The 22,034-nt window shown below is 45.4% G+C and overlaps 1 protein-coding gene across 1 annotated transcript; it reads left to right on the top strand.

The window, feature by feature from the left end:
- Positions 1 to 226: 226 nt before the first annotated feature.
- adgrl3.1 (adhesion G protein-coupled receptor L3.1) lies at positions 227 to 11,210 on the top strand (the record flags this gene model as incomplete). Its single annotated transcript, XM_047045320.1, has 6 exons — positions 227 to 355; positions 1,505 to 1,596; positions 3,598 to 3,766; positions 4,430 to 4,609; positions 5,000 to 5,096; positions 7,948 to 11,210. Coding segments are annotated over 6 exons (1,599 nt in total), but the record flags the coding sequence as incomplete, so codon positions are not given.
- Positions 11,211 to 22,034: the final 10,824 nt, after the last annotated feature.

The following is a 22,034-nucleotide window of genomic DNA, read 5'->3' as shown; positions in this document are numbered from 1 at the left end:
GTTTGTGATGTATGTCCTGTCCTCTGATGGTAAATCCCCCCAGCCTCTCCATCCCTCAGCATGTCTGAGGCATGTTTTTAATCCTCACCTCTCCCTCCCTCTCCCACCTCCTCTAATGTATGCTCTCTGCCTCCCTCCCTCCCTCCCCCCTTCATCTCTTTCTCTCTGGGTCTCTCTGGGTCTCGTTCTCTCTCCATTTCTCTTTTACGTCGCCCCTCTTTCTTTTCCTCCCTCTCCCTCCGTCTCTCCCTCTCCCCTCCCTCGCACCGTCGCTCCCTCTCTCCATAGGTGCTGGCTGCGCTTGGACACATACTTCATCTGGAGCTTCATTGGCCCTGCCACTCTGATTATTATGGTGAGGCGCATACTCACACGCACACACACACACACGGACCTACAATACATGCCGTTCTTGCAGGCAAGACAACGGGCAGGAGGCGCAGAAATAACCTCTCCATCAGGGAGTGGAGGCGTGTCTTGACACCTGGAGGCTCTGTCTCAGGGACTCTGTTCACATGTGTGTAGGCTGGGCTCATCCTGACAGACTCTCACCTGCACGGCTTATCTTCGCAATCCTCCCTCAATTTCTGTTTGGCGAAGACTGCTTTTGTCTTTCTTCAATCCCTCGTTAGTGGTCCGCCCCCCCCCCCCCCCCTCCTACACACGCAGACCGCCACCTACGCCTGCTGTTGTCGAACAGCTCCAGTGTTAGTCATAGAGAGAGGGAAGGGGAGGGAGGGATGGAGGGAGGGAGGGAGGGAGATGGAGGCTGTGAGGTACAGGCAGAGTGAGTGAGAAAAAAGATGGACCGTGAGCGTGAAAGAGAGAGAGAGAGAGAGAGAGAGAGAGAGAGGGAGAGAGAGAGAGAGAGAGAGAGAGAGAGAGAGAGAGAGAGAGAGAGAGAGAGAGAGAGAGAGAGAGAGAGAGAGAGAGAGAGAGAGAGAAGGTAGTAGTGAAGCACTAGGACATTGGGCCAATTAGATGAATGTCAGCATGTATACATCCAGCTCTCGGCTCACCTTGGAAATGTCAGGCGAGCTATCACTACCCAGCTCACTGTGAGACTGAGTGGGAGGAAGGACTGCATGACGAGCCGTTAGACACACACACGCTCTCACACACGCTCTCACACACGCTCTCACACACGCTCTCACACACGCTCTCACACACGCTCTCACACACGCTCTCACACACGCTCTCACACACGCGCAAGACGGCTCTAACACACATGCACCCTCTCAAACACACAAGCACTCACACACATGCGCCCTCAGAACTGAGGATTGGACACACAAAGCTAGATGAATGCCATGTGACTACTCATCATTAGCCAGTCTTCTGTATGTTTACATGCCTACTCAATTTACTCGCTGCGGACAAATCAATAAAGCATTGATCAGTTCATTAAATAATCGGTCAATCTGTATTTTCATAGTGGCATCTTTCTACCCTGAAGCCTACTGTTGTTTAATCTTAGGTGTGTATGCATTTCTGTGTATTTCAGCTGAATGTGATCTTTCTTGGCATCGCCCTCTATAAGATGTTTCACCACACGGCCATCCTCAAACCAGACTCTGGCTGTCTGGACAACATCAAGTAAGTCTGTGTGTGTGTGTGTATGTGGTTATGAGTGTGCATGTGTCAGTCACATTCTCTCTTTTTCTCTCCCTCTCTCTCTCTCTCTCTCTCTCTCTCTCTCTCTCTCTCTCTCGTCTCTCTCTCTCTCTCTCTCTCTCCCTTTCTCTCTCTCTCTCTCTCTCTCTCTCTCTCTCTCACACTCGTTCTTTTTGTCATTCTGGTTGTGTCTCCTCATCACCGTCAGTCACTTAAGCTCCAGAGCTATGACATAATCACAGCTGGACATTACAACTGTAACCGCTGGCCAATCAAAGGAGCCCAGTGCCCTCTCCCTGGATGGTTACAGTTCAAACAAAAGTCTCAATTTAACTCAAACAAGATGGCCGAGCTGAGGCTTTGATGGAAGGGAGCAGCCTAAAGTCTGGATTCTGTTTGGCTTGAGCTGTTTCTGACATCCGTTCGTCGTGTTTAATCGTGATGTATGTTGATGAATGATGAATGGAAGTCAGTTGGAGTTCAGGCTAACAAATCAAACACAGAGATAAATGATGATGATGATGGGACACTGATTTGGCTGAGAACAGTAAGATCTTTGTTGTTATGTGTGTTCTGTTTTAACCAGATGCTGGAGACTGGAAAAGCTGTGAAATTTGCAAACTGTGTAATTTCATTAATTTTAACCCTCCATGTCTGGAATGTTAGTGTTGTTGATTTGTTTGTTGTTTCATCACCACGTCTTTCACGTTTTCCTTTTCTTTGCCTTGCTTCAGTTTCTCTTTGTATCTTCATTTCAGCCATCATAAATACTGTTTGTTGAGGATTGGCTCGGGTAAGGCCACTCTCCAATCAGAATGGTTGCCTTCCAGAGCAACATTCTGATTGGTGCGTGTCTTTTCTTCTGTTTGTCAATCCCACCCATGTGACTGTGCTGCTCCCTATTATACTTTTTTACCCATAGAAAGTGATTTGTGATATTTAAAAAACAACAGAAGTGTGTCCTGTAAAGGTTATTTGAGGGAAGTGGGGGAGAGAAGTGAGATCGAGAAGTGATAGAAAACACGTGCTGGAGGAAGCGAGGGAGGGGTCAGGGGCAGTGATGGAGAACAGAGAGATGAGTCTAACCTTTATTGAAGAGGGTCGTCAAATGGGTTTTATGAGAAAGTTATGTCTTGTCTCAGTGGTGCCACAGAGTCACATTCAATCAATCTCTTCTCTCTTCTCTCTCTGTCTCTCTCTGTCTCTCTCTGTCTCTCTCTGTCTCTCTCTCTCTGTCTCTCTCTGTCTTTCTCTGTCTCTGTCTCTCTCTCTCTCTCTCTCTCTCTCTCTCTCTCTCTCTCTCTCTCTCTCTCTCTCTCTCTCTCTGTCTCTGTCTCTGTCTCTCTCTGTCTCTCTCTGTCTCTCTCTCTCTCTCTCTCTCTCTCTCTCTCTCTCTCTCTGTCTCTCTCTGTCTCTCTCTGTCTCTCTCTCCCTCCCCGTTCTTTATCCTTCTCTCGCTCTCTTTCTCAAACTCTCACTCTTTCCTGCTCCCTTCTCAGTCTTGCTTACTTTCTTTGTATCTTTGTCAGTCTCTCTCCTTCTTCCTCCTCATCCCTTGCTTCTGTAGCCCACCTGATCGCTGCCCAGTCAGCCAATCAACTAATGGCCATCATAGCGATTGTGACAGGCCAGAACCAGTGACCTTTAGTGTGAAATGGCATTTTTAATGGTTCTAATGCCCTCCACTTACAGGCCCGGCCACACACACACACGAACACACACGTTGTCCTTCTCCTTTAGAACAGTTTGTGGTCAGCCAGGTCAAAACACAGTGTGTCCTCCTTCCTTTCCTCCTGTCCTCCTGCCGTCCCCTCTCTTCGCTCCTCTCATCATGGGTCCTCAACATGACCAGACACCCCTCCTCAACCCCCCCCCCCCCGCCCTCTCACACACACACACCTCCACATTCTCAGGGATGCAAGCTTCCCCCCATGCCATCTTCCTCCTGCAGTAAAGGCTCATGTTCCTTCCTCCCTCCCCCAGGTCGTGGGTGATTGGAGCCATCGCTCTGCTGTGTCTGCTGGGCCTGACCTGGGCCTTCGGCCTCATGTACATCAACGAGAGCACCGTCATCATGGCCTACCTCTTCACCATCTTCAACTCTCTGCAGGGCATGTTCATCTTCATCTTCCACTGCATTCTGCAGAAGAAGGTGAGAACCCCCCAAACACACACGTCTCAGTAGGGTCTCTCTGGGTCCTGGTCCTGGTCCTGGTCCTGGCCCAGCCCAGAGAAGGACAAATATAGTAGGACTCATACTAAAACAAATTGTTTATTACTTTAGCATGGCCATGGTCCCATGAAAAACTGTTTTGTCTCTGATTCATGTGTGTGTGTGTGTACTTGTGTGTGTGTGTGTGTGTGTGCCTGGTCACGAGGTCAGGTGTCCAGAGAAAGCCCCAGCATATAGCAGGAGATTTTCTTTGGCGAAGCCTCACATCTACATCTCCCAGGATGCTTAGTGTTACCCTGACCACAGCTGTTTAAATAGAAAGCATGTTGCAACATGGTTCCATGTTCAACTATGTCGTTAAAAAGCAATTATGGTTTTATTTGTTCAGACTTGATTGGGATCTCAATCCGGTTATATGTACAGTGATATGGAATATGTCCCTATAGGAATGAGATTTGGAAGGGAATGTAGTTTCACTGTTCATTACAGTTGTCCTAACCTTGTGGGTAAAAGATAACATCTAATGTGTGTGTGTCTGTGTGTGTGTGTGTGGGGGGGGGGGGGGGGGTCACATCAGCCTAACTCACTCTCTCAGGTCTCCAAGATATTTGCTAACTAGTGTCTGTTTTTGTGTCTGCACAGGTGCGCAAAGAGTATGGCAAGTGCCTGCGTACGCACTGCTGCAGCGGGAAGAGCGTGGAGACGTCCATGTCATCGTCCAGCAAGGCCACCACGTCCCGCGTCCCCGGACGCTACTCCACGGGCTCCCAGGTGAGCTTGCCAGCGTGCGCCGCCGGACGCTACTCGACCGCCGACTCCCAGGTGAGGCCCCTGCCCAGCGACACAGCCGCACGACGCCGTGAGGGAGAGACTCGGGGAGAGTGCAGCATCCACTGAACTGACTGTTTGTTTGTTTGCTTGGTTTTTCTCCCTGTGTCCCCTGTCGCCACTTCTCTGGCTGCTGTTGTCTCTCTCTCTCTCTCTCTCTTTCTCTCTCTCTCTCTCTCGGTTTTTTTCTCTATTTCTTGTCACTCGCCCTGTCTCCCATCCTCCGACTCCCTCTTTCACTCTGTCTCTTGTCTTTTCTTTTTGTCTACTGCCTCTCACTCTCCCTCCTCCATGCTCCTCACAATACCTCCTTATCACCCCCCCCTCCCCCTCTGCCCGCACCCCCTAATCACCCCCTCCCGCCTCCCCCCCTCCCTCCTCCAGAGTCGTATCAGGAGGATGTGGAATGACACCGTCAGGAAGCAGGAGTCCTCCTTCATCACCGGCGGTGACATCACCAGCTCCGCCACGCTCAACCGAGGTAAGCACGCCCCCTGGGGGTCCCACTCCTTCCTCCTCTTTACCATGACCTCTAATCTTCCCTTTGAGACCAGGGAATTAGGACTGAGATTAGACATCTTGCTCAAACTGAGTTAGACTAGAAGTAGGATTGGATTAGGACTGCATTACTCTGCTCCCCATAGCTGAAGAGCTGAAGGGATGTCCGCTCTGTGTGTGTGTGTGTGTGTGTGTGTGTGTGTGTGTGTGTGTGTGTGTGTGTGTGTGTGTGTGTGTAGGTGTGTGTGTGTGTGTGTGTGTGTACCCTCTCATGTAGGGTAATTATTTGGGGGAGATAACATATGAGTCTGGTCACCTCTAATACAGGGTAATGAGGACACAGACTCACAGACTCATGCCCACCTGCACACACACAGACACACACACAAAGACACATACACCAGTCTCTAAATCTAGGTGTGGTCCCCGACACTAATAAGCCGTTAGTATGACAGATTGATACTAATGCACACACTGTGTGTGACAGAGATCTGAGTGATCACACACTTAGCTGGGCAGGCCAAACACTTTTTCTCTCTATCTGTCTGTATCTCTCTCTCTATCTGTCTCTCTCTCTATATATAACTCTCTATCTCTCTCTCTGTCTTTCTCTCCCTATCTCTCTCTCCGCATCTGTCATTCCCACACACTCTAATGGTAGCAGTTAAGAGCTAGTTCAAACTCCTACAGGGAGACATCAGCTCTGTGATGTTTTAAATGGGCCCATGGAGGTGGTCCGATTGCACTCTTTCCATAAGACACGCCGCCAAATGACACCAAAGCTCATTTCAGATCCCAGACGGCAGCCTGCGACTGCTCTGTTCTATTCAGATCCCTGAATTCCCCCTGCCTGTCCTCACTTCCAGCTCGCTCTGAACTGAGCTGCTCTTTCTGTTGCGGCAGCCAAACAAACCAACATTTCAAACACTGTTCAGTGGGATTATTACGTTGACATCGAAAAGAATTGAGGTGCTCGCGTGGGCGATGAGTGGGTTTTCTGGTGAGTGTGCAGCCAAATTGGGCCCAGAGAAAGCAGTGTGGATAATGCTAATGTTCAGGGGCAGCAGGTTCCCTTTGTAGAGCAAGATGTCCAACATGGCTGAAGGGAAGTACAGTTCACTCACCCTCTCTCCTGGTACTGTGTGTAAAGTCTAAATGTGGTCTGTCTTTTACCCAAGGAGCAGAAAAGCACAAGGAACATATTTGTCTCCTTGTTGCCTTCTGTAAAGGGGACCCTGTAGTTATGTTCAAATGTATTGTATTGTTCTGTACCTGTCTCTCTCTCTTTTTCTCTGTCTCTCTGTCTCTGCCTGTGTGCTGTGGCTGCAGGAATGAGTGTCAGGCTTTTTCGCTATAAGACTGAGCTTGTTTGATTTACATGTCTTCTCTCTCTCCTTCCCCTTTGCTCTCACACACTCTCTTCATCCTTATTATCTCTTTCTCTTCGCCACCCTCTTTTTCTCGCTCCCTCTGCCTGTATCCCCATCTCTGTCTCTCTCCCTCGCTTCAATGCTCTTTCCCCTTCTCTATTTCTCTCTGCCTTTGCCTGAATCCCTCCTTCCTCTCTTTCCTTGTCCCATTCTCTATTTCTTCCTCTCCCTCTCTCTCTCCCCCTCTCTATTTCTCTCTGTCTGCCACACACCTACCTTCCCTTCCTAATGTCCTCACTCTTTCCTTCCCTCTATCCCTCCGCCCCTGTCTCTCTCCCTGCACCAGGGGCCATGGCTAATCATCTTATAACTAATGCTCTCCTTCGTCCCCATGGTTCTAACAATCCCTATAACACTCTGCTGGGCGACTCTGCAGTCTATAACAACCCTGCGGTGGGCATGTACAGCACGCAAGGTGTGACTCACGCTTCTAGAACCTTCTAGTGTTTTAAAGAGCATTCTAAGAAGAAAAGGTTTTTTCGTTTTTAGGCATTTGTATTCCCTTCTTTGGGGGGTGTTTTACAGGGCTTAACTGTGCATGGTTTGTAGGTTTTAAAATGGCCGCCACCCATTATGCTTCTGTCTGCATGTTTGATGTACTGTAATGGCTCCCAGGTGAGGCAACCAAAGATATCGGGATTTGCAGCTCATGCAAGCCAACAATTGGTCATTCCCGATTTGCTGGAGAGGAGTGTATAAAGACTTTAACAGTGCATAAAAAAGTACAGTTACAAAGTATTTTATTGTTAGTCTTATAAGAAGCAGATTCATCTAAATCTTTTGGAGACCTCCTGGGAGACATGAATCTTCGAGGTTTTTATGATTTTTTGCATTTCTCAGTTTTATGTGCTTCCTGTTGTTTCATTCAGCTTTTTCTGTGTGGTACCTGTTGTGTTGTGTATCTGTCTAAGTTTAGAACATACTGTATTTATTTGTGGTGAGTTTAGAAGAGGGTAGTTATATCATAATTGAAATAACTAAGCTTAGTTATGAGCACTATAGCCCAAAGTACACTACAAAGGATGAGGAATTTACAGTATCTGTATATGAAAAGGAATATATATATTATGTTTTCATTAAACTTTTTTTTACCATGAAAGTCATTCTCCAACAAATCACAAACATTCTTATTTACAATGGCAGCCTGGCAATAACTCTGGTTCATCCTGTTGACCTGTATCTGTGTGTTTTCTGTGTATGCTCACTGTGTGTTTCTCTCTCCTCTCCTTCATGCTGTCCCATAGCCTCCTATAGAGACACAAGTACGAGTCTACTCACCCTACCCAACTACAACACCACACCACTATGCTAACGGACAACACTTTTCTGTACTTTGCAGCATAATATTACTTTGCAATTGGCACTGGACATTGCTGATCATTTTGCTTTGTTGTCATCATTCAGAGGGAATGCTGAACAACGCCAGGGACTCCAGCGTTATGGATACGCTCCCGCTCAACGGTAACCACGGCAACAACTACAGCATGGCGAGCAGCGAGTACCTGAGCGACTGCGTCCAGATCTTGGACCGCGGTGGCTACGGTACCCACGGTAACCACAAGGAAACCACTCTGGAGAAGAAGATCCTGAAGGAGTTGACGTCCAACTACATCCCGTCCTACATGAATAACCACGAGCGCTCCACCACCGAACGCAACCACAACCTGATGAACAAGCTGGTCAACAACAACGTCGGCAACGGCGTGGGCAACAGCGGCGCCGTTGGCGGTGGCGGGGTCGGTGTGGGCGGGGTCAGCGTCGGTGTGGGCGGGGTCCAAGACGACAGCCCTATGGTGCTGGACAACCCGGCGGCGTTCCCCCACGAGGAGAATCTGGTCCTTGACATCATCAGGGAGGAGTCCAACGCCCCCCTCCTGCCCCCCAGGCCCCCGCCCCCCGACAGCCACGGCCCCCACAGCTTCTCCCGCCCCCGCCGCATCCCCCAGGAGACCAGCGAGAGCTTCTTCCCCCTGCTGACCAACGAGCACACAGAGAACCACTCACCCAATCACAGGGACTCCCTCTACACCAGCATGCCGGTGTTAACGGACCCGCCGGACGGCCAATGTCAGGTGAACGGCCTGGCGGACGCCGACGGCGAGGGCTCCACAGAGCTGCAGCCGTGCAAGAGTGCCACGGCGCCCGAGCTGGACGACGTCTACTACAAGAGCATGCCCAACCTCGGCTCACGCAACCACCTCCACGAGCTCCACAGCTACTACCAGATGGGCCGAGGGGGCAGCGACGGCTACATGGTGCCCCCAAACAAGGAGGATTCCGATTCGTCGCCCGAGGAGCCCCCCGTGGACCCCTCCCACTTGGTCACCAGCCTATAGACCAATCAGAAGACCCCCAACTGGCGGCCACCCCCACCCTCATACCCAACTTCCCCATATAGTGGTCCTTCATTGTTGACTGACAGTTTGGGATGACCTAAAATGACTAATACACCAGATAGTCCCTTGATGATGACCTTGTGAAGGATAGTGAAGGATCTTTTGGAACAAGGGAATGAAGGGAAGCTTTGCCAGGGTTAGGTAGGAGATGTTTGTAGACTGGAAGTGTGTCTCTTGTGTGAACGGCATCATTGGCCCTCAGAAACGCAAGGACCAAGGGGCTCTATATGGAGTTCAGATGTCTTTACTGTTAAGACATTGTTCAGTAGAACAAAAAGTTGAGCTTTGTAGTTTTCTGTTCTACAGAATGTGCCATGATAATATAGGCATTAACTACACAGTGCCTTGGCCCTTGCCTTTTTGAAATGCTGAAATATCATAGGACAGGGTTAGGACGGTTTCCGGTCAGGTAGATGTGATTGGACAAGCCTAGAGTAATTGGTCCAAGGAGCATATTTGTTAATATCATTGGGAAATGGAACTATATATAGATATATATGTGTCGCATAACAGGGAAGGAATCAGGTAAGGATGGAAAGAGAAGGGCTCTGTAGTTGTACACCTCTTGCTACCCAGCCCTTGAACTGTGGACTATAATCCTGTAAACCCTAGTATGGAATTCAAGCAGATCGTAGCTTAGTCCCCACTATCTGAACCCAGGCCAAACCTCTGGACTATGGAGTTCTGTGTGCCTCACTATGAAAGACTTCAACAGGGATGTTTCCTTCCTTACCAGAGGGTCAAACAGGAGGCAAACGGGAGGCAGTGTCCCTCATGCACCCGAGACTTCCTTAACTGAACCGGCCAATCCTACTACCTGCCAATCAAGTGGGGTATATGTATCATAGATTCTCACCCACACACACTCTTCTAAAATGTGGATTATTAGTTGAGCGTATTCCCTCTCTTTGTGTCTGCTGAGGAGATCTGTAAATACAGCCACATCACCTTGGCTCCAGTAACATCCCCACGAGGTGGACTGACTTCTCCCTCTGTTACATTGAGACAGACCCAAGGACTGTGGATCGAAAACAAACATTTGGATTATTAGAATTTTTGGGTTATTTTATCTTCTGTAACAAAGGTCTGTTATTTGAGGATCATAAAGTAATCACACAATTTCTATGTATTGTACAGATTACAGATACGAGCATATGACTGAGTATGCGTTTTATTATTTGTTTTTCGTTTTTATGGAACTGTACTGGTAAAGATAATATGGATTAGTTCAGTTCACTGGGTTACCTATAACTACTCTCATGGTGCACCAGTTTAAAACAACCTGTCTTTTTAGACTTTCAGCAAAAACAGAGCAACATTGCACACAGACACACAAACACACGTCATTCTGGTTGTTATAGGATGTTGTTATAGCAACATTACTATCACCTATATTTTGAAAACCAATTGTAACTATATATATATTTTTTACCACTTTGTAGATTTCAACCAGGTTAAATGATACTACTGTTTGGCAAAGTAATGGCTAGGATTCTGCTTTTGGATGTCAAAATAGAAGGGTCGATTTTTTCCGTTAAGGAAGTGGAGGCCCGATTGGAGGTTGAACATAATACATCCTGTCATGTGACACATGTCTGCTGGCAAAGAGAGGAAGTCAATCGAACAATGAGAAGCTGTTGAGCATTTTTCTTACATTTGGCAGCATAACCCTCCATTGCCAGCTATCGTTCTGAAGAGGGATTATAATCTGCAGGATCACAAGGGCCTTGCTCCAAACCTGCTGGTACAGAGCACAGATGCAGATAAACACAATCCAACAATACTTCCACCTTTAAAGAGTTTGATAAAGGAAATATCCAAATATTGTCTCCCCCACCCATACATGGACAATGCCACAGTAACACCAGTGTGGATGTAGATACGATTAAACTCAACCCAGACCAATGTGAGAAGCCAATGTTTACTTCTTTCAGGGGAAGATATCCTTGAGAGACTGATGTGTATTCAACCACGTCCCCCCGTCACACAGAGAGAAATCATTTATTTATCCGTTTTCTGGGGGGTTAGAGAGAAAAACCAACAAAAATAGAGAAAGACTTGGTAGAAAGTAATATAGAGACGATGAAAGCGCACTGACAGGTAATACTTTTTTATTAATTATTATGATCATGATTATGATTACTATTATTACTACAATTATTCAGAATTATTATTTATTCTTTTTGTATGGGTTCCAAGTTGAATGATCTCATAACTAATATTTGTTGTAACAGTGAAAGTTGTTTGCCAACAAATAAATGACTGACATAGCCTGGTGGCGTTCTGTGTCTATGGTTACCAAGAGAATTGTGACACATTATTGCATATCTGACTCACCGACACAAAGCAGTGTGTCTTCTGCTGTCATACTAAGTTTGGTACACTTGTGGTAGCCTTTTCTTGATCTCAACCGTAAGTGTATATCAAGTTACTTTATTAATATGATTTCAGTTTAAAGAAGTGAAAAAATATGATGTGCATCCTGCATACACAATCCAGCTAGCATACATCCCCCACCCCCCAGTTGGCATTAACCGCCCCTTTGACATCAGCCCCATGTAACTTTCTAGCTTGACAATACCCACTTCCACTTTGTAGTCTTCCTACTTAATATGTTTATTGATTACTGAAAACAGTTAGCACAAATTTAGTGTTGTTAAATTGTTGTTACAGGATATTTCAAGACCCCGTCTGTGAACATGTTCCCAAACAATGGAAAATACACTTTTAAATCTATATTTTCTCTCTGTCTCTCCCTCTCTCTTTTTCCTGTCCCTCTGTTGCTTTGCCAGTAGGTTGATTAAACAAGCAGTGGGCTATATGGGTCAAATCTCTGCTGGTGCACTGTGATCACTTAGTGCTGCCTGGTTTTGTTCTCTCTCTCTTTTTATCTTTCTTTCTCTCTGTCACTCTCTCTTTCTTGCTCTCTCTCTCTCTTCTTAATAGCAAAACATGTCAGTTACATAAAAGGCACAGACTACAGTATGAGAGGGAGGTATGGAGGGAGGGGTGGAAAGAAAGATGGAGTTATTGGAAGAAGGATTCAGTGAATGCTGATGGTTTGTTTATTAGAGAAGTAAAGTAGTCAGCCTTTGAGGATCAAAACCAGTGAAAGTCAGACAAGAAGGAACTGGAGGAGGAGCACCCTTTAGTCCTGGAAGAATGATGCTAACTAGTACCAGAACAGGTTCTAGAGCCCTCTGACAATTACATAAAACAATTGTTTTGGTTCCATCCATTCCACCATGTGAATATTCTTCAGTATATCTTCAACCAATAGTGTCAAGGAGAGTCTACAGAGTTCTTCATGTCTGTTCGGGGAAGCGTGTGAATGTGGTTCTGAAGAAGAAGTAATTAAAGTGACCAATGTTTCATCCAAAATGGGCATTCAAAACAATCTTTTCATGTATAAGAAATTAAAGACATGTAGTCAAGTTTTTTAGTTTATCCTTCTTTCCTCCATCCCTCTGATCAACCCATCACCAGCCTCAAGAGGAAGAGAGTGAAAAAGAACAAATGTATTCGTATCACGTTCTGGAATTCATTTGTTGTCTTTGACTTCCTTAAATCGGTGAGTCTGGGAATATGAAATTGTAGAATGTTAATTAGATCATTTTTGGAATTCAGTCTCATCGTAATGGCTGCTTCTCTAGTCAGAGGCTCTCTCTCCCTCACACACACATGCACACACAGTGGCTGTTTGACGAAGCTAATTACTATATTATATACCATATTAGCAGAGTGATATGCTTCACCCTGACCTGAGAACAGATTGAAAGGCAAGAGCAACCTTCTGTATCTCAGAGTGGTGTGTGTGTGTGTGTGTTGCACTGTGAGAGTGCAACACACAGGAAGGGAAAACACTTAACAGGTACAAAGGCCTGAATGAATAATTCACTCTAATTAACTGAAGTTGACGGAGGGGAGGTGGGGAGGAGGAGGGGAGGAGATGGGAAGGAGGTGGGAAGGAGGTGGGGAAAGGGGATGGGGGCACAGGCCACTGGCTGTCTCTCTGAGGTCACACACAGCCATGCATGTTTGATGGGCTCTGTGTGGTGTGTTGTAGTCTCTGGCTGTTGTGCCATGGTGTGTTTTTTTCTGGATAGAGGCTGGACACTGGAAGCCTATTTTAGGAGCACATTACGCAGTGACATTTAGACCAAGGCTCTTAGATAGGATGGCACACTGGTGGAGGTCTGACTGGGTTGTGTTGCGAGTGAGTGAGTGAGTGTTCAGCTCTTGAGAGTTGAGGAAGAACAGTGCAGGTTAGCATGCTTTGATTTGTATCAAGTACAATTCTTGAGATGTACAAGAACCCACCTCATTACAACCCACCTCTCCCTTCAAGATTTCATACATCATCAGGCGGCTGTTGCCTTGACAACATCCTCAGCTGGAGAGGGGGGGTTTAGGGGAAGGAACTTTACGGTGTAAAATTGAGGGATTGACATTCCTCAGACCTCCAGATTAACAGTGAGTGGGGATGACGCAGTCAGGTGTGAAGCGGGGCAGAGGTGAGGGGCTTCAGCTTGGCTTGCTGGCTCTCTCTCTCATCCTTTTTTACTCCCCTTTTACAACATTAATCTATATACATAATCATTAATTTCTCACTTTCTCTATCCGTGGCATTAAACCTATTTGCTCAACATTCTGGAGTTCACCCTTTTTGGTGAGTATGATGGTGACAATAATACAGAGATATGTTTGTGAGAGCAGTTATGTAAATCACGTAATTTACATAAGAAATTACAATAGCTTTTCTAAACATAATTGTGATTACATTATTGCTATCACGATTATCTGCATCAATGGGTTTGTCTACATTTCTTTTAATTAATTTTTGTCGGCAAAACAAACAAATCAAACACAGCCCTGCTTCTACTCAGCCCCCAAATACATTCAAAAGCTTAAAAGTCTTCAAAAATAGAATAATAATTATTGATGGAACTGGTTGTCTCATTATTAAATGTTGATATAATCAAACACTAATTAGAAATCAGTCCTGACAGGTGTGGTAACACGTATAATAGGGTGATCAGTTTTGATTGTTTTGGTCTGCTCCAAACTACGAGAGAGAGAGAGAGAGAGAGAGAGAGAGAGAGAGAGAGAAAGAGAGAGAGAGACACAGAGACAGAGACAGACAGAGAGAGAGAGGGAAAGAGAGAGAGAGGGAAAGAGAGGGAGAGAGAAAGAGAGACTAAGAGGGAAGCAGGGATTCCTTCGGCATCCTGCTCGTCACCAGTTAACAGGAAGACACATCATTTGTCAGCTATCTGAAAAGGCCTCATCTGACTTTAAAATGTAATTTGAGAACCATTGAGTTGTGGAGTCTGGATCTTATCTCTCATTACAAACCATTTACCTAGGGTCTCAATACCACCGTGTGGGTGTGTGGTTGTGCGCGCCAGCCTGCGTGGGTGGCTGCTTGTTGGCATGTGTGGGTGTGTACAGTTCACCTGTGATTAATTGAATATTCAACTCAGGTTGGTACTCTAAGGATCTGTTATCAAACACACCGTTCCTTGTGTGGCTACAAGGACTCCTCATTACGCTCTACCCAGCTCCTTACAGCCCAGACGCCATGAAAGGGTCTTTATAGATGGAGGAAAGGAGAAAGAGGGAGGAGAGGAGGGAGAAGAGAGAAAGATGCAGAGAAACTAAGAGAAAGAAAAAGGATTCTAGAAATATATAACCCCCCTCAACATTTGTTTGGAAGTTTTTTTGTCGTCTAGGTACAGCATGTGTTCCCAAATGAATATCCTTGGTCCGCTGTGTTTCAAGAATGGTTTTTAAGATTGGCCCTTACTGAGAGGACAGAAGGCCGTTTTTATTATTGAAAGTTGAGCTTTTTTAAAATCGCATTCCAAAGTGGATGAATTTGAAAAGGCAGTTTTCGCGTTGTAGTGTGGTCTTGCCATTTACAGTCATCAGACGCTGTCATGTGACCCACTCAGTCCAAAAGAAGATGGTGGACAATGTTGTATCGCAGTTTTTTGGGCTACTCTCAAGTTTAATTGCGTTACAGTAAACGCCTGACGGAAATTACGCATGTCGAAGCGTCTTCAGTTTTACTCATGCGCAGTACAGAGACAAAAGCGTTTTCAGACGTTTCAGTGCGGATGAGCAACTTTTGGAAAACACTTGAAAACGCTGGTGTGGAAAGAGAGCGTTTTAGTTTAGTTTTTAAATGTATCCCTATTAGTGTACATTTAGCCTTAGAAATGCATGAGCACTATGAAATGTTTCAGCTTATTGTTCTTTTAGGATGGAAGATTTACAGGGTTTGGATTGGAGAAATTGTTTTTTTTCAGAACCAAGCAAAATGTCTGACCTCGAAAATGGTCTATCCGCTTTCAGAAACCTTTTTTTCACAGTAACAAATAGTTCTCTTTTTCTGAGATTGTAGAGTGTACCGTGGCACTCTACAATGCACAATCACACACCCACACATTCTTTTGCATTCGATGGCACTTAGCTGAGGCACTCTTGACACTGTTGTGGTGAGTTTGGTTGACCTTTGACCTAGTGCTGCCTGTACCTTTCAAAGGTGCTCTCAGTGCTGTTGGGAGAGTTGTGCGTTGAGATGTGGGATCAAATGAAATAGATTTATCATGACATGCTGAATCTGAAAGAAAGTACATTTCGGAATGTGCCTGAGGTTTCTTTTTATTTATAATATTATACTTTGTTGTATATTTTTGCATATTTAATCTGAAGAACAGAGTCAGAGAAATGTTTTTGAAAAAGGTTAGAGCAGAAAGATTTAGACAATCGCCCAAAAATGTATCTGTGTGCAGCCATAGACATATGACCTGTGGATGGACCAATGACTATGGAGAACTGTGTTGTTTTAATGGTGTTGCAAGGAGACTGGTCGACAAACAACTTTGTACGGCAATCTGATTTGTCTCCTTGCTTCATAAGCGCAAGTAATAAACTTCCTTCACTTCACCGACTCTGTGCAATACTTTAAGATTAATTTCTGACAATTTCTTATTCAAGAAATATGTTATTGCTGCATTATGTTATTGATTTAACCGTGCCAATTTCACAGTGGTGTTAAGCACATCAAACACACACTTACATACACATTCCTACACACACCAAACACACACAAAGACACATGTCACTTACACCCGGTATTCACAATCATCAAAGATCATACAAATATGTATACACACACACATGCCAGCATGGCCTACAGTGTGATTGATGGTTTCAGATTTACTTGGCTAAGCTTCAAATATTTATCACATACCCCAGTCCTCTCTCATCCTCCTGCTACATGTACATCGACCCCAGGCTCCCGCTGTCACTCACAAGTGTGGCTGTGGATGTGCTTGTGTGTTCATGTTAGTGTGTGTGTGTGTGTGTGTGTGTGTTTGTGTGTGTCTGTGGTACAGTAGTCGGTGTCAGATCGGGGGTCTCGTGCTGGCTCTCACCTGTGGGTCCAACATCTGCTTTGTGGATTCCCCCCATCCCTCCCTCTCTTTCTACCTCGCTCTTTTTCTTCATCCCTCCCTCTCTTTCTACCTCGCTCTCTTTCTTCATCCCTCCCTCTCTTTCCACATCTCTTCTTTCTTCATCCCTCCCTCTCTTTCCACATCTCTTCTTTCCTCCCTCTCTCTCTCCCTTCCTCCTTCTCTTTCTCCTTCACTGCCTTCCTTCCCATCACCTCCTAGCCATTTCACATTTACAAACTCTGGGGGAGGTATGATAATGCTAGTCCAGCTATTGCTGTTATCCCCCCCACACACACACTCTCACACACAAACACACACACACACACACACACAGCTAGCCAGCAAGTGTGGGCCCACTCCTGCTTCTACCACCTTGCTGCGTTTCCATAGAGATGATATCACCGACAAGGCTTGTATGTGCTGATGAGGTTAAGGAACGCTTCTTAAAAGTGGACAGCCTTCGATAGTCGTGCAGAGGGTGGGTGAGTGAGTGAATAAGTGAGTGAGTGTGAGTGAATGAGTGGGTGAGTGAGTGAGTGAGTGAGTGAGTGAGTGAGTGAGTGAGTGAGTGAGTGAGTGAAAAAACAAAAACTCAAAGAAACACCCACACCTTACCTCATTAGACTTTTTGTCAAGGACGAGAGCGAAGAGGAATGCAAAAAGAGAGGAGGAGGAAAAAGAAGACTTCTGTTCAAAAAGAGAAAATGGCTGCTTAAGTATGTATATGCCTGGAGGCATTGACAATATTTGACAAAGAAACGTTTTTCTCAGATATTGTGTCAAGGTATGCCAAGTCTGTAGAGAGAAGGTACATCGTTATTCTATTATGGCTTCACTGTGGGACGCCAAACTACACAGATCAAGACACGGTAGAGATTTATTTTAAGAGTGAACTCATTTACCTAAGTATCAAATCTCATTATGAAAGTTATATTCACCTCATTGGGTTTCTGCAAGTGAATATAAACTGTCAGTTACGTAAATTGAGGTGCCAATTGTGATAGCTGTCTCTGACTGAAGGTGTCGTGTTTAGGTTACTTGAGTCTTTCTTTGTTTTTTTCCCTTAACTGTCAAGACAATCAAGATCTTTATTTGCATGATTGGCTGACTGGCAAATTTGACCAGGATTTGCATAATCCAGCGCTTGTGGCATGATTATGTGAGTGTATGCGGTGATGTTTGTGTGTGGGGTTACAATTTCTGCTGATTTTCTCTGGTTTGCTGTTATGAAAAACAAAAACAGCTTGTTTTTCCACTGAACTCAAGTTGTATTGTGGGCAGTCTTATCAGGGTTTAAATGTTTCACTGTTACGTAAATGTCTTCCGTTTTGTTTCTTCTGGAGACACTTCCTACCATAAGATGAGCAAAGAAACAAAAACAAAAAAAGTAAGGCAACTTTATTTACATAATTCATACATGAAGCAGACTCAATGTGCTCCACATAAACAGTTTGTAAGGTAAAACTGGTTTTAAAACGTACACACGGACATTGCCACGTGAGTGTGTAGGAAGTGGACCCAAGAGCAAGAGACAAAGGCAGGATAACAAGAATCATGACGTAGCTTAATTCAAAACCAGAACCCAGCACGGATTGTCACATAGACATAGAAACAATGACCAACAAGGACTGACAAAAGGAAAACACATATATATATATATATGTATAAAAGAGAGAGAGAGAGAGAGAGAGAGAGAGAGAGAGAGAGAGAGAGAGAGAGAGAGAAAGAGAGAGAGAGAGAGAGAGAGAGAGACCGGGACTAGAACACACACCAATGGAGACAGACAGAACACTAGGGCAGGAAAAACCCGGAACTAACAACATTTACCTCTAATATTTCCTTCCTCCTCAGGGTTATATATTGGTACCATGCACACACACACACACGCACTCACACACATACACAAACACACACAGCATGACGATTGTTGACTCACTCCTCACCCGTGTACTTCTATCCCTGATACACCTGCTCCTTAATTTGCCACCTCCCACACACAGACACACACAGACACACACAGACACATATAGACACATAGACACACACAGACAGACATAGATACACACAGACACACAGTTCATTCAAACCCTACAATTAGAGGTTGCTCTCCGCTCCTGTCCTTCTCTTCTCCCTCTTCTCTTTTCTTCTCTTCTGTACTCTCCTCCTCCTCCTCTTCTCCATCTGTCGTGTTTACGTCCCAAAGTGCATGTCCTTTCTGTTCCCTCCTTCATGGTAATGTTACAGACACGAACAGTACAGTCACAGCTACATCCTATCCTTTTTCAATAGGTTGTTTTGGCTGCACTACACAGTGTCGTGAAATACAATGTGTGTTCTTACTCCAGCGTATGTGCCAGTGAGGGCTGTGTGCTCCACTGGCTGCAAAAAGAGTTTAGGTTGGTCTGTGAGCACAGAAGCCCCCCCCCCTCCCCCCAAGGATCAATAGTACAAAAACATTATTTGGCAGTCCTGAATTACGAAAATTCGATGCAGAAAACTCAATAATTCTGAGATCTTAGACTATACATAGTCTTATGACAAATGCCATAGGTACATTTGAAACATCGCTCATCTCATCTCTTCCTTTTCTGTCCCCTCCTCTCCTTTCCTCTCATACTCCCATCAAGCATGTTTTCTGGTGTTTGATTGTAACCATGGCGATGAACTTCAGTGACCCCAACTGGCAGGAACTCTCACCTTAGATGATCTTGTCCAGCTGGTCAGTGGGGACAATATTGGCAAAACACAGACACACAGACACACACACACACGCACACACACACAGATAAATGAGGTCCAGTATGCAGAGTAGAGAAGGGTAGAAAACTGCTTCAGTACGTGTGTTTATTCATTTGCATTCTGCTGTAGCGTGGAGAATTGCCCCCTTACTTACCCCTTATTTCCAGCAGCCCGACCTTCACCGTTATTAAGGACTGTTTTTTATTCTTTACACCCCTCCTTCCTTCCCACCTTTCCAAAAAAAAGCAATTCATCCATTTTTCCAATAACCCCTTCCTGAGGCAATTATATCTGTTTTGCTGCCACCTTGACTCGTCTCAATAAAGCACTCATAGCAGGGGGATTGAGAGAGCGGATGGAGAGATTCTGAGAGAGATCTCAACTGAGGAAATGAGCCCCCACACACAGAGAGTGGGATGGGCAAGGAGAGGAGGGAGATATTTAGAGATAGAGAGAGACAGAGAGAGAGATGAAACAGACAAATACAGATCATATGTATGACTAGCCCACTGACAATTACTCTCAATTTAAACAGCTACAGAGCCTTCTATTCCACACTTTGTTCGACAGATTGGTGGTGTGGTTATATTGCTGAGCCTGCTACTACCCATCATAAAGAAAACTAGTCACTCAGCACATAGTAAGGTTAATAGAAACTGTGGAGTCACAGACACACAGAGACACATGGACACACACAAATACACACACACACACTTCAATACACTTGCTGTGCACACATACGTACAGACTCACATATCAAAGTTGAACACACATACAGACACACGTACTATGTACACCCACAGATATGGGTTTCATGTGAGCAATCAATGTTATTTAATTCATTCATAAGTGACACTTAAGTGCCCAGTGAGCACTGGGGCAAGGCTGGGTGATATTTCAGACTTCCGTGGGTGTGAGTGTGCACGTGTGTCTGTGTGTCTGAGGGGGTGTGTGCATCTGTGTGTGGGATGGGGTGGGAATATGGGGGTTGTGGATAGTGTATTGTCATGGATTTTATTTCATAGGTCTGTGTGTGTGTCTGTGCTTGCAGGGTGACTGGTTTATTGCTCTGCGTTATGAAAACCCTGGCCCAGCACCATCAAAGTGAAGGTAGCCCAACAAGGTCTAATAAAGAGAATTGGATGGAGCTGGAGGGATGGATAGAGAGACAGAGAGAGAGAGAGAGACAGAGAGAGAAAGAGAGAGGGCGGGAGAGATGACGTCTACATTCCTTAGTTAAGACCAGAAGAGCTTCATGGTACTGATGTCCATTGTTTGCACACTCAATACAGCATTTAACAATGACAAGAAAAAGAAATATACTTAATTCCTTATATTCTACACATTTGAGATTCCTTCCTGAGACCTAGAGTATGTTTCTTGAATAGTTTTTCACCCAGATATTTGACGGTTGGTCTCAGGGAATCACATCACCTCTAACTGTTCTGGGAGGCTGAGAAAAATGTGTATGACCGTTCATATCAGGGGAATTCCTGAGGGAAGCAACCACACACACACACACCAAACTCACACTCATGCACAAATACACACACACGCAAGTACACACACTCACTCACACACAAACATCTGTCTGAGAAGAAGTCCGATCCTCCATGGTTCCCACGACATCTGTTGCCACATAGAATCCTATTCGTCAGACGGGGAAGCCAGAATGCCACTTTCCACAATCTACCCAGAATAGAACAACAACGCTAAACAATGCCGTGATGGAACAACCGTGAGGTTGGGTTTTGTCTATTTAGTTTCATTAACTGAGGTGCAGACCAGTTTTCCTTTGTTTAATGCATTCCCTTAGCTCACTCACTTGTCCGCTCACTTGCACACTCACTGTCTCCTCTCATCCTCTAACTCACTCTTTATACGCTTTCTCCCCTTTTCACTTTTTACGCCATCTATCCTGGAAGACTTTCCCATCACTCTCTTTCTCCCCTCCAGCGTCTTGGGGAGCTCTGACGTCATCGCCTCCACTCCGGTTTCATCTAATTCTAGACTCTCTGGTGTGCACCGCCGACTTCTTCTACCCACAATGCAGTTCTCCTCTTGAAACATCGTCAGAACTGCGCCAGGAGAATTAGGCTACTTTTGACTGTAAAAAGTAGTCTGTTCCCTTTTTTTCCCCATTTTTATTCACGACTCATACTTCCCATTCCCTTGCCAGGGTCTCAATCTATGCCTTTGATATTATAATAATGTAGCTCCCAGAAAATCGTACATTCTAGACGCCAGTAAAAGTCACTTTAAAGAAAGTGTTTGTTTCAGTTAAGGCTTATTATAAATGTGTGCTTGGTGGGAATCAGGTGAATTGTTTAACGGTGGTGAGTCCAGTGTGAGGATGTAAGTTGTTTGTCTAGGGACTTGTCATTGCAAGTAGTGGTGGCCTTCGCTGGACAGGACTGGTTTCCTGTTGATGCAACATGTCCGAGGGGGTATGGGGGGGTCGGAAACAGCTCTGGGAGCATTGGTGTCTGTCACTAAGTAGGTTGTTAAGGATCAGTGGAGAGATTGAGAGTAGGATATCGAGGACGGAACACTCCGAACAATGAGCACATACACACACACACACACACATACACACAGTGTGCCCACTCATCAGGAGTTGTCCCATCTGTGACATTTTTAAAGGACAAGGGGGAACTAGACACACAACAAACAACTTGCACGCACACCATAATCATAACACGCACACACACTTTGACCTCCACACCACCAGGTGTCAGCACGACCCCCCATAAAGCAGCTCAATACCCAGATTAGCATGAGAAACCAGGATTAGTGCCCCCCTGCAGAGTTTGGACACCACACACACGTTTCACCTGGCTGTCCCAAGCAGCAAACACTCACACAAACACACACACAGTTTCTCAAACTTTCC

This window comes from Hypomesus transpacificus, chromosome 22, assembly GCF_021917145.1.
Source record: "Hypomesus transpacificus isolate Combined female chromosome 22, fHypTra1, whole genome shotgun sequence".
NCBI lineage: Eukaryota > Metazoa > Chordata > Actinopteri > Osmeriformes > Osmeridae > Hypomesus > Hypomesus transpacificus.
Note: the sequence above shows the minus strand (reverse complement) of the source record. Positions and strands in the feature narration are given on the sequence as shown.